This window comes from Lipotes vexillifer, unplaced genomic scaffold (genome assembly GCF_000442215.2).
Source record: "Lipotes vexillifer unplaced genomic scaffold, Lipotes_vexillifer_v1.1 scaffold408, whole genome shotgun sequence".
Taxonomy (NCBI): Eukaryota; Metazoa; Chordata; class Mammalia; order Artiodactyla; family Lipotidae; genus Lipotes; species Lipotes vexillifer.
This window is the reverse complement of record NW_006787469.1, coordinates 1294118-1307556: the sequence shown is the minus strand read 5'-3', so window position 1 is coordinate 1307556 and position 13439 is coordinate 1294118. Positions and strand designations below refer to the sequence as shown.

At 38.3% G+C, this 13439-nt stretch overlaps 1 protein-coding gene across 1 annotated transcript in view; it reads left to right on the top strand.

The window, feature by feature from the left end:
- Positions 1-738: 738 nt before the first annotated feature.
- Positions 739-13439, top strand: part of MGA (MAX dimerization protein MGA) — an 88735-nt gene continuing 76034 nt past the window's right edge. Inside the window, exon 1 of the mRNA XM_007460202.1 lies at positions 739-1871. Coding sequence (XP_007460264.1) covers positions 808-1871 — 1064 coding nt within the window. The 5' untranslated portion in view covers positions 739-807. The remainder of the gene's footprint in view (positions 1872-13439) is intronic.

Genomic DNA, 13439 nt, shown 5'->3' with positions numbered 1-13439 from the left:
TAAAAACTAAGGCATTTATTTTATTTTTAAATTAATTAATTTTTTTGGCTGAGTTGGGTCTTCATTGCTGCACGCAGGCTTTCTCTAGTTGTGGCGAGCAGGGGCTACTCTTCATTTCGGTGCACGGGCTTCTCATTGCGGTGGCTTCTCTCGTTGCAGAGCATGGGCTCTAGGTGTGCGGGCTTCAGTAGTTGCAGCATGTGGGCTCAGTAGTTGTGGCATGCAGGCCCTGTAGTTGCAGCATGCGGGCCCTTAGAGCACATGGGCTTCAGTAGTTGTGGCGCTTGGGCTCAGTAGTTGTGGCGCTTGGGCTCAGTAGTTGCGGCACATGGGCATAGTTGCTCCGTGGAAGTGGGATCTTCCCTGACCAGGGATCTTCCCTTGCATTGGCAGGCAGATTCTTAACCATTGTGCCACCAGGGAAGTCTGTATACTTTTATACTTTCATGTAGTTTTTCTAAAATGAATGTACATTTTTTGTTTTTATGTGAGATTGTAGTATGTATAGTGAATTATTGGAGATTGGGATATGAGTAATTTAACTAATTAGATTAAAACGAACATTAAAGAGATAATCAAATATTCCAGAATCAGTATCTTCACAGTGATTGAGAGAAAGGTAGAAGCAAAGTCTCAGAAGAATTTAGGAGTATATTTTGGGGGTAATGTAATCATTCTTGTATTTTTGTTAACAGAAGAAATGTTCACTTGATTAAAGTGTTTTTTTGCTTGTTTTTTAGGCTGGGAAGGCCATTGTGATTATGTGGTAACTATAGTTATCTTACTACTGATTTTCCCACTGGAATCATGGAGGAGAAACAGCAGATTATATTGGCTAATCAAGATGGTGGGACAGTGGCAGGAGCAGCACCTACCTTCTTTGTCATCCTAAAACAGCCAGGAAATGGCAAAACTGATCAAGGAATTTTGGTTACTAATCGGGATGCCTGCGCTTTGGCTAGCAGTGTTTCATCACCAGGAAAATCTAAGGGAAAGATTTGCCTTCCAGCTGATTGTACTGTAGGAGGAATCACTGTCACCTTGGATAACAATAGTATGTGGAATGAATTCTATCATCGAAGCACGGAGATGATCCTGACCAAGCAGGGAAGACGCATGTTTCCTTACTGTCGTTATTGGATAACAGGTTTAGATTCAAATATGAAATATATCCTCGTCATGGATATATCTCCTGTGGATAACCATCGTTATAAATGGAATGGTCGCTGGTGGGAGCCCAGTGGGAAGGCTGAACCCCATGTTTTGGGGAGGGTTTTTATTCATCCAGAATCTCCTTCCACAGGTCATTATTGGATGCATCAACCAGTATCTTTCTATAAACTCAAACTCACCAACAATACACTGGACCAAGAAGGGCATATTATCTTGCACTCTATGCATCGCTACCTGCCGAGGCTTCATTTGGTGCCTGCAGAGAAGGCTACCGAAGTGATACAGTTAAATGGCCCTGGTGTCCACACTTTTACCTTCCCACAGACTGAATTCTTTGCAGTAACAGCTTATCAAAACATTCAGATTACCCAGTTGAAAATAGATTACAATCCATTTGCTAAAGGCTTCCGGGATGATGGGCTGAATAGTAAGCCCCAGAGAGATGGAAAGCAAAAGAACAGCTCTGACCAGGAAGGGAATAGTGTTCCCAGTTCTCCTGGTCAACGGGTCCGTCTTACAGAAGGTGAGGGGTCAGAGATACAGCTAACTGATTCGGATCCTTTATTGAGGGGTCATGAAGCATCATGCAAGGGTTTGGAGAAGCCTTCCCTTAATGTAAAACGAGACTTTCTAGGTTTCATGGATATTGATTCAGCACTTGGTGAAGTTCCTCAGTTGAAGCAAGAGGTTTCTGAAAGGTAGGTAACAGATTTTCTGTTCTTAGAGATAAAAGGAAGGTTTGAATTTAAAATACTGATTGTGTGGACTGCTGACTTTAGACATTGATAAATGCAAGCTGCTATAAAATATACCACAGTTGCTTTTACATTCTGTGAAGTGACAGTTTATTTTTCTGTAATGAATATTGATTGGGTTCATAATCCAGAATTGTAGGCAAATTAGATGACTTATCAGAATGGGGACCTTAGATTTAGATTGTAGGTTTAGACTTCCGTTAATCATGTTTGGCTGTTCCTTGTTAATATATATAGATGAATTTTTAAAAATATTGAAATATAGTTGATGTACAGTATGTATAGACAACTCTTGATTGATTGGGGAAGGGAAAAGAATGACCCCCAAATCATAACTGAAACAGAAGTTATCCAGTGAGGCACAGAAGAGATTTAAAGTAAAGTTGTTTATATGTAGTACATAAGAATTTCGTGCCCTGTGGACATCCTAATCCATAAATTGCCTGAGTAAGAAATAAGCTGAAGGTTATTACATGTTAAAATAGCATGATATACTCTTGTGCTTTTTAAATTTGAACTTGTGTTATTTATTTATTTTTATCAGTCTTTATGTTTTTAGAGCAATTTTAGGTTTGCAGCAAAATTGAGAGGAAAGTACAGAGATTTCCCATACAGCCCCTGCCTCCACACATGCATAGCCATTCCCATTAGCAACATTCCCCACCAGAGTGGTACATTTGTGTCAATTGATGAACCTGTATTGATGCATAATAATCACCCAAGCATCATAATCACCCAAGGTCCGTAGATTACATAAGGGTTCATTGTTGGTGATATACATTCTGTGGGTTTGGACAAATATGTAATGACATGTATCCACCCTCATAGTATCATACAGAGTATTTTCATTGCCCTAGAAATCCTCTATTCTCCACCTGTTAATTCCCCTTCCCATCTGGCAACCTTTTACCTTTTTATTATCTCACTGCTTTGCCTTGTCCAGAATTTCATATAGTTGGAATTATACAGTGTGTAGCCTTCTCAGATTGGCCTCTTTCACTTAGTAATATGTGTATAAGGTTCCTTCATGTCTATTCATGGCTTGATAGCACATTTTTTTCAGTGCTGAGTAGTATTTCCTTGTTTGGTTGTACCAGTTCATTTATTCATTCACCTCCTGAAGGACATCTTGGGTGCTTCCCAGTTTTGGCAATTATGAATAAAGCTGCCACGAACATCCATGTCCAAGCCTTCAGTTCATTTGGGTATATACCAAAGAGTGTGGTCGCTAGATCGTACGGTAACAGTAGTGTTAGATTTATAAGAAACTGCCAAACTCTTCCAAAGTGGCTGTACCATTTTGCAGAAATGAGAGTTCTTGTTGCTCTGCATCCTTGTCAGCACTTGGTGTTGTCAGTGTTCTGGATTTTGGCCTTTCTAATAGGTGTGTAGTAGTAGTATCTTGTTTAAATTTGCCTTTCCCTGATGACACGATGTGGTGCATTTTTTCATATGCTTATTTGCCATCTGTATGTCATCTTTGGTGTCTTTTAAGGTCTTTGGCCCACTTTCTAATCAGATTGTTTTACTGTTTACTTAAGAGTTCCTTATATATTTTGGTGTGTTTTTTTGGCGGGGGGCTGCCTTGGGTCTTAGTTGTGGCACGCAGGATCATTGTTGCGGTGCGCGGGCTTCTCTCTACTTGTGGCGCACGGGCTGCAGAGTGTGTGGGCTCAGTAGTTGCAGTGTGCAGGCTTAGTTGCCCCGTGGCATGTGGCATCTTAGTTCCCTGACCAGGGATCGAACCCGCGTCCCCTGCATTGGAAGGTGGATTCTTAAGGACCACCAGGGAAGTCCCAGTTCCTTGTGTATTTTGGATAACATGTCTTTTGCAAATATTTTCTCCTACTCTGTGGTCTGTCTTCTCATTCTCTTTTTGTTGTCTTTCACAAAGCAGTTTATTATTTTAATGAAGTTCAACCTATCAATGATTTCCTTCATGGATCATGCCTTTGATTTCATATCTAAAAAGTCATTGCCATACTTAAGGTCATGTAGGTTTTCTCTTAGGTTATCTTTTAGGATCCTTATAGTTCTGTGTTTTACATTTTGGTTTATGATCCATTTTGTATTAATTTATGTGAAAGTTGGAAGGTCTGCGTCTAGATTGATTTCTTTGCATGTGGATGTCCTGCTGTTCCAGCACCATTTGTTGAGAAGACTCTCTTTGCTCCATTGTACTGTCCTTGCTCCTTTGTCAAAGATCAGTTGACTCTATTTATGTGAGTCTATTTGTGGGCTCTCTAGTCTGTTCCATTGACCTATTTGTTCTTTCACCAGTACTACACTGATTTGATTACTGTAGCTTTTTAAGTAAGTCTCGAACCTGGGTAGTGTTAGCCCTCCAACTTTGTTCTCCTTCAATATTGTATTGGCTATTCTGGGTCTTTTTCTTCTCTATGTAGACTTGAGAATAAGTTCATCAATATCCATAAAATAACTTGCTGGGATTTTGATTTTGGTTGCATTGAATCTATAGATCAAGTTGGGAAGAACTGACATCTTAACTATATTGACTCTTCCTATTCATGAACACTGACTATCTCTCCATTTATTTAGTTCTTTAATTTTTTTCATCAGAGTGTTGTCATTTTCCCCATATTGATCTTGCACATATTAGATTTATACCTCAGTATTTCACTATTTGGGGTGATAATGTAAGTGGTATTGTTTTTTTAACTTCAAATTCCACTTGTTCTCTGTTGATATATAGGGAAGCAACTGACTTTGGTACTTTATCCTTGTATTCTGCAACCTTGCTATAATTACTTATTAGTTCCAGAAGTTTTTTGGAGATTCTTTTGGATTTTCTACCTAGACTATCATGTCATTCATGAACAAGACAGCTTTCTTTCTCTCAAATCTGTATTCCTTTATTTGCTTTTCTTGTCCTATTGCATTCACTAGGACTTCCAGTATGATGCTGAAAAGGAGTGTTGAGAGGTGACATCCTTGCCTTGTTTCTGATCTTAGTGGGAAAGTTTCTGATTTCTCACCATTAAGTATGATGTTTGTTTTAGGTTTTTTGTAGATATTCTTTTTTTTGGCTGTGCCTTGCTGTATGCAGGATCTTAGTTCCCTTTGTAGATATTCTTGATTAAGTTGAGGAAGTTCCCTTCTATTGCTAATTTACTGAGAGTTTTTATCATGGATGGGTGTTGCATATTGTCAAATGTTTTTTTTCTGAGTCTGTTGATATCATGTGACTTTTTTCTTTTCTGGTTTATTGATGTGATGGATTATGTTAATTAATTTTTGAATGAACCAGCCTCGTATACCTGGGATGAATCCCGCATGGTCATGGTGTATAATTCTTTTTATATGTTTTATTTGATTTGCTCTTATTTTGAGGATTTTTGCATTTTTGTTCTTAAGGAATAATGGTCTGTAGTTGTCTTGTAATGTCTTTGTCTGGTTTTGGGATTGGGGTTATGCTGGCTTCATAGAAGGAGTCAGGAAGTATTGCCACTACTCCATCTTCTGAAAGAGATTGTAGAGAATTGGTATCATTTCTTTCTCATATGTTTGGGAAATTTTACCAGTGAACCTATCTGGGCCTGGTACTTTCTGTTTTGGAACCTTATTGATTCAATTTCTTAAATAAATATAGGCCTATTTTGATTGTCTCTTGTGTGAGCTTTGGAAGATTGTGTTTTTCAAGGAATTGGCTCATTTCATCTAGGGTATCATTTGTTGGCATAAAATTGTTCATATATTCCTTTATTATCCTTTTGATGTCCATGGGATCTGTAGCGGTGTCCCTCTTTTTCTTCTTTTAAATTTATTATTTATTTTGGTTGCACTAGGTCTTAGTTGCGGCTGGTGGTCTCCTTAGTTGTGGCATGCAAACTCCTAGTTGTGCTATGCATGTGGGATCTAGTTCCCTGACTAGGGATCGAACCCATGTCCCCTGCATTGGAAGGTGGATTTTTAACCGCTGTGTCACCAGGGAGGTCCCCCCTCTTTTTATTTCTGATAATAGTTATTTGTGTCTTCTCTCTTTTTTCCTTAGACTGGCTAGAGGCTTATTGACTTTTTTTATTGATCTCTGAAAAGATCAATTAAAAAAAATAAAAAAAAAGTTAAAAAAATCAGCTTTCGGTTTTATTGATTTTTATCTACTGATTTTTCTGTTTTCAATTTCATTGATTTCTGCCCTGATTCTTATTTCTTTTCTGCTGCTCACTTTGGATTTAATTTGCTCCTTTTTTTCTAATTTCCTAAGGTGGAAACTTAGATTATTGATTTTAGATCTTCTTTCTTTTCTAATATATGCATTCAGTGCTATGTTTCTTTGTAAGCACCACTTTCTGTGTGTCCCACAAATTTTAATAAGTTGTATTTATATTTTCACTTAGTTCAGAATATTTAAAAATTTCTCTCGAGATTTTTTCTTTGACCCATGTGTTATTTAGAAGTGTGTTGTTTAATCAGTTACTTCGGGATTTTTGTTATTTTTCTGTCAGTGATTTCTAGTTTAATTCCATTATAGTCTTTTAAGTTTTTTAAGATGAGTTTTATGGTCCAGAATGTGGTTTAGCTTGGTGAATGTTCCATGTTAACTTGAGAAGAATGTGTATTCTGCTGTTGTTGAAGTAATCTATACATGTCAATTATATCTAGTTAATTGATGGCTTAACTGAATTCCATTATGTCCTTACTGACTTTCTGCCTGCTGGATCTGTCCATTTCTGATGTGTTTCAGTCTCTAATAGTAGATTCATCTGTTTCTCCTTGCATTTCTTTTAGTTTTTGCTTCATGTAGGTTGATACTCTGTTTTGGGGCACATATACGTTAAGGATTGTTATGTCTTCTTGGAGGATTGACCCTTTATCATTATGTAACGTCCTTCATTATCCCTGATAACTTTCATTACTTTTAAGTCTATTCTGTCTGAAATTAAAATAGCTACTCCTGCTTTCTTTTGATTAGTGTTAGCAGGATATATTTTTCTCTATCCATTTACTTTTAATTTTTATGTGTCTTTATATTTAAAGTGGATTTTACAGACCCAATATGTAATTGGGTCTTTTTTTAAAAAATTAATTTATTTTATTTATTTTTGGCTGTGTTGGGTCTTCGTTGCTGTGCGCAGGCTTTCTCTAGTTACAGCAGGCGGGGGCTGCTCTTGTTGCAGTGCGCAGGCTTCTCATTGCAGTGGCTTCTTTTTGCAGAGCACAGGCTCTAGGCGCTTGGGCTTCAGTAGTTGTGGCACACGGGCTCAGTAGTTGTGGCTTGTGGGCTCTAGAGCGCAGGCTCAGTAGTTGTGGTGCACGGGCTTAGTTGCTCCGTGGCATGTGGGATCTTTCCGGACCAGGGGTCGAACCCATATCCCCTGCACTGGCAGGTGGATTCTTAACCACTGCGCCACCAGGGAAGCCTGGGGTCTTGTTTTTTGATCCATTCTGACTGGTGCATTTAGACTGTTGACATTCAAAGTGATTATTGAAATAGTTGGATTAATATCTACCATATTTGTTACAGCTTTTCTTTTGTCCTTGTTCTTTGTTTCTGTTTTTGTTTTCTACTCTTCATTTGCCTTTTGTGGTTTTAGTTGAGCATTTTATATGATTTGGTTTTCTTTCTGTTCTTAGCTTATCAGTTGTACTTTAATTCTTTTTAGTGGTTACTCTATAGTTTGAATATACATTTACAACTTAACCCAAGTCCATTTTCAGATAACACTATGTTGCTTCACAGGTAGTTTGTAAATCCTCTCTCCTGTTCTTTGTATCACTGCCATCATTCATTTCACTTATGTATAAGTATATATATGTGATAAATACGTAAGTAATCAGACGCATTGTTGCTATTATTATTTTGAACAAATTTTTATTTGTTCAATAATAAATACAAATTTAGTTAAATAATAAATAACAAATTTTTATTTGTTCAATAACAAAAATTTATTTTGAACAAATTTTTGCATTCTTTTTTACATAGCAGTCTCAGTGGCCATGGTGCACGGGCCCATCCGCTCCGTGGCATGCGGGATCTTCCTGGACCGGGGCACGAACCCGCGTCCCCTGCATCGGCAGGTAGACTCTCAACCTCCGCGCCACCAGGGAAGCCCTATTTTGAACAAAATTTTACCTGTTAGATCAACTAAGAACAACAACAAAAGAAAGTTTTTATTTTACATTCACTTATTTCTTCCTTATTCTTTATGGAGATCTGAGTTTGACCTGTGATATTTTACATTTGTCTGAAGGACTTCTTTTAATATTTCTTGCAAGTCAGATCAACTGGCAACAAATTCTGTTAATTTTTGTTTGTGAAAGTCTTTATTTCTCCTTTAATTTTGCAGGGTACAGAATTCTAGGTTGGTGTTTTACTCTCTGAATGCTTATAATATTTCACTCTTTTTGATTCTGTGGTTTCTGAGGAGAAGTTGGATAGAATTCTTATCTTTGTTCCTCTGTAGGTAAGGTGTCTTTTTCCTCTGGCTTCTTTTAGTATATTTTCTTTATATATGATTTTCTGTAGTTGAAAAATGGCATCACTACATATAGTCTTTTGGTAGTTATCCTTCTTGGTGTTCTGTGAGCTTCCGGTTCTGTGGTTTGATGTCTGACGTTAATTTGGGGAAATCTCAGTCATCATTGTTTTAAATATTTCTTCTGTTCCTCTCTTCTTCTGATACTCACATTATGCGTATGTTGCATCTTTTGTAGTTGTCCCACAGTCCTTGGATATTCTGTTCTTTTCAGCCTTTGTTTTCTTTCCTTTTCAGTTTTGGAGGTTTCTGTTGCTATATCTTCAAGCTCAGAGATTGTTTCCTCAGCCGTGTCTAGTCTACTAATAAGCCTATCAAAGGCATTCTTCATTTCTTTTACCATGTTTTTGATCTTTAGCATCTCTTTTTTTCTTAGGATTTTCATTTGTCTGCTTACATTGCACATCTGTTCTTGCATGTTGTCTCTTTATTTATTAGAATCCTTAGTATGTTAATCACAGTTATAAATTCCCAGTCTGGTAATTTCAGCATCCCAGTATGATAATTTTGATGATTGCTCTGTCTTCAAATTGTGTTTTTTTGCCTTTTTGTATGCTTTGTAATGTTTTCTTGATAGTTGGACATGATGTGTTAGGTAAAAGGAAGTGCTGTAAATAGGCCTTTAGTAATGTTGTGGTAAGGCATGGTGAGGGAAAGGGAAGTGTTCTTTAGTCCTATGGTTAGGTCTCAGTTTTTTAATGAGTCTGTGCCTCTGGACTGTGAACTTCACAAGTACTTTTCATATTCTTTCTTGCCCCCTTAAGTTGGACAGGATTGGCTAGAGTAGGCTGGAGTTAGATATTTCCTTTCCCCAGGTCAGTTAGACGCTGATAAAACCCACCAAGTTAGACTCTGGTTAACTAATTTTTCCAGAGGTTAGGCTTTTTTGTTAAAAGTAACAGAGACTGACCCCCCGGCCCAGGATTTTTCTCACGAGGGAATATTTACTGTGAGAACCTAGTCTAGCTCCTGGTGGAAAACTTACAGAAATGTGGGAGCATGCCTGTAACTGGGTACCCCTGGAGTTTTAAACTCAGGCTTGTCTACATTGAGCCTCCAGCAACTCCAGTTACAGTTCAGGTTTTTCTACCCTGGCACTGGTTCCCAAGGTGGTTTCCATTGTCAGTTACTGCTCCAACCATGATCCCCTGTATCCACCTGACTGTTTTCAGCAGTTTGCACTGTACTCTCACTGTCTCTTTCTCTCTCCTTTTTTTTTTTAAAAAAAAAATAGAGAAGCCTGTGTGAAACCTGGCTTGTTTCTTTTCAAAAAATATTTATTTATTTGGCTGCGTCCGTTCTTAGTTGCGACATGTGGACTTTTTGTTGTGGTGCACAGGCTTAGTTTCCCTGCAGCATGTGGGATCTTAGTTCCCTGACCACAGATGGAACCCGTGTCCCCTGTGTTGGAAGGTGGATTTTTAACCACTGGACCACCAGGGAAGTCCCCTCACCGTCTCTTATGGATTCAAGAGTTGTTGATTTTTCAGTCCGTTTAACTTTTCACTTGTTAGAACATAGTGGCTATTTCTAAACTCCTTACATGTGCAGCTGGAAACTTGTCTTATTTGAATGTTAAAACCCAAGTTCGGCAGAAGTATATCCCAGCCCAGTACTTTTCTTTTACCTTCCTTTTCTCACTTAATTCATATCCCATTAACAGCTACTGTCCTTTGAGTTTGGAATCCTCACATTGATGAGTTCCCTGACTTGTTTATGGGCAAGTTAGTGCTTTGCTATTTTCTAAGGGTTGTTGACAGGTGGAGTGTATGTTACTCAAGCAGTGAACAGGTTTTTCTTTTATTCTGTCAAGGGGGAAAGTGGTTTTCAGTTTATGCTTTTCAGTATGGCTTTTTTTTTTTGGCAGTTGCAACTAGAGGATGCCACCCAGTGTGTAATCATCTTGATTACCCAGTACAATTAAAAAAAATTGAAACACTTCAACACCAGTATTTTTTGAATTGATTTTATTGAAGGATAGTTGATTTAGTGTTTAATTTTTATTGTACAGCAAAGAGTTTCAGTTAGACATATATGTACATTCTTTTTCATATTCTTTTCCATTATGGTTTATCACAGGACATTGAGTATACACTGCTATCCTGTGGGACCTTGTTGTTTATCCATTCTGTACATAATAGTTGCACGTGCTACTCCCAAACTCCCGATCCATCCCTCCCCTTCTTCTTTCCCCCTTGGCAACCACAAGTCTGTTTTCTATGTCTGTGAATCTGTTCCTGTTTTGTGGGTAAGTTCATTTGTGTTATATTTTAGATTCCACATATGTGATATCATATGGTGTTTGTCTTTCTATTTCTGACTTCACTTAGTATGATAATCTCTGGTTGCATCCATGTTGCTGCAAATGGCATTATTTCATTCCTTTTCTTATGGCTGAGTAGTATTCCATTATATATTATATATACCACATTTTCTTTATCCAGTCATCTGTTGATGGACATTTAGGTTGTTTCCATGTCTTGGCTGTTGTGAATAGTGCTGCTGTAAACATGGGGTGCATGTATCTTTTTGAATTACAGTTTTGTCCAGATAGATGTCCAGGAGTGGGATTGCTGGATCCTATGACAATTCTATTTTTAGTTTATTGAGGAACCTCCATACTGTTTTCCATAGTGGTTTGCACTAATTTACGTTCCCACTAACAGTGTAGGAGGGTTCCCTTTTCTCCACACCCTCTCCAGCATTTGTCATTTGTAGACTTTTTTTTTTTTTTTTCGGGACGTGGGCCTCTCACTGCTGTGGCCTCTCCTGTTGCGGAGCACAGGCTCCGGATGCGCAGGCTCAGCGGCCGTGGCTCACGGGCCCAGCTGCTCCGCAGCATGTGGGATCTTCCCGGACCGGGGCACAAACCCGTGTCCCCTGCATCGGCAGGCAGACTCTCAACCACTGCGCCACCAGGGAAGCCCTGTAGACTTTTTAATGATGGCCTTTCTGACTGGTGTGAGGTGATACCTCATTGTGGTTTTGATTTGCATTTCCCTAATAATTAGTGGTGTTGAGCATCTTTTCATGGACCTGTTGGCCATCTGTATATTTTCTTCGGAGAAAGTTCTGTTTCGGTCTTTTGTCCTTTTTTCAATTGGGTTGTTTGTTTTTGTTATTGAGTTGTGTGAACTGTTTCTATATTTTGGAAATTAAGTCCTTGTTGGTCACATTATTTGCAAATATTTTCTCCCAGGCCATAGGTTGTCTCTTTGTTTTGTTTATGGTTTCCTTTGCTGTACAAAAACTTTTAAGTTTGATTACATCCCATTTGTTTATTTTTGCTTTCATTTCTATTGCCTTGGGAGACTGAACTAAGAAAACATTGGTATGATTTATGTCAGAGAATGTTTTGCCTGTGTTCTCTTCTAGGAATTTTTTGGCAACACCAGTATTTTTACCCTCATTATCCAAAAGCAGTTTAATCTATCCTTGGATGATGGAGGGTTTACTTTTAAAATTACTTTGGAGGCCAGGGTGAGGAGTTTGTTAGCTGAAAGAGTCATGTGTATTTCTTTGTTATAGACAGTGGCTTTTGGTGTTACATGTGGTATTATAAGCTTCTGATCTTAATGAGTCAAGAAAATGGTTCAGATTTATGAGTGCGTCAGTATCTTTGTTACTGAAGGGAAAAAAACAACTTGATATGCATGCTCCAAGAAACAGCATTATCATCATGTCTGAAAGTGGTAGTTAGTTGTATGCAAACTTTGTCTTCTATATGCAAGCTTGATTTGGGAGCTGAGATTATTTTGAGGCAGGCATTGTGATGAGAACTCTTAGAATTTACTCTCAGAGTAACTTTAATGTATAACATACAGCAGTGTTAATTATTAATCATGTTGTACATTGTAAGTCTAGTGCTTATTTATTTTCTAACTGGAAGTTTATACCTTTTCACCACCATCATCCAATTTCCCATTCCCCTGCCTCCAGTAACCACAAATCTGATTTCTTTCTGAGTTTGTTTTGAAGTATAATAGACCTACAACAATATGTTCGTTCTGGCACGTATCATAGGGTGATTTGATATTTCTATACATTACAAAGTGATTATCATTATAAATCTAGTTACCATCTGTCAGTATACAAAGATATTACATTCTTATTGGCTGTATTTCCTGCACTGTACATTTCATCCCTGTGACTCATTTATTTTGTAACTGGAAGTTTGTACCTCTTTTAATTTCCCTCACTTATTTCATTCATTCCCCCCACCCTCCCCTCCTCTGGTAACCATCTGTTTCTTCTCTAGATCTGTGACTCTGTTTTTGTTTTGTTACGTTTGTTCACTTGTTTTAATTTTTATTTTATTTTTTTGTAGTACGTGGGCCTCTCACTGTTGTGGGCTCTCCTGTTGCGGAGCACAGGCTCCGGATGCGCAGGCTCAGCGGCCATGGCTCACGGGCCTAGCTGCTCTGCGTCATGTGGGATCTTCCGGAACTGGGGCACGAGCCCATGTCCCCTGCATCGGCAGGCAGACTCTCAACTACTGCGCCACCAGGGAAGCCCTGTTCACTTGTTTTTTAGATTCCACATATAAGTGAAATCATGCAGTATTTGTCTTTTTAGTCTGACTTATTTCACTTAGCACAGTATTCTCTAGGTCCATCCATGTTGTTGCAAATGGAAAGATTTCATTCTTGTTTTGTGGCTAATATTCATCTATCTGTTATCTTCTTTATCCATTTACCTATTTATAGACACTTAGGTTGCTTCCATATCTTGGTCATTGTGAATAATGCTGCTATGAACATAGGGGTGCATATGTCTTTTTAAATTAGTGTTTTTGTTTTCTTTGGAAAAATACCCGGAAGTGGAATTGCTTGGTAATTTCTATGGCAGTTCTATCTTTAAATTCGTGAGGAACCTCCGTACTGTTTTCCATAGGCTGCACCATTTTACATACTCAACAACAGTGCCTGAGGGTTTCCTTTTCTTCACATTCTCTCCAGCACTTGTTATCTATTGTCTTTTTGATAATACCCCCCCCCCCCCCCCCCCCCCCCCC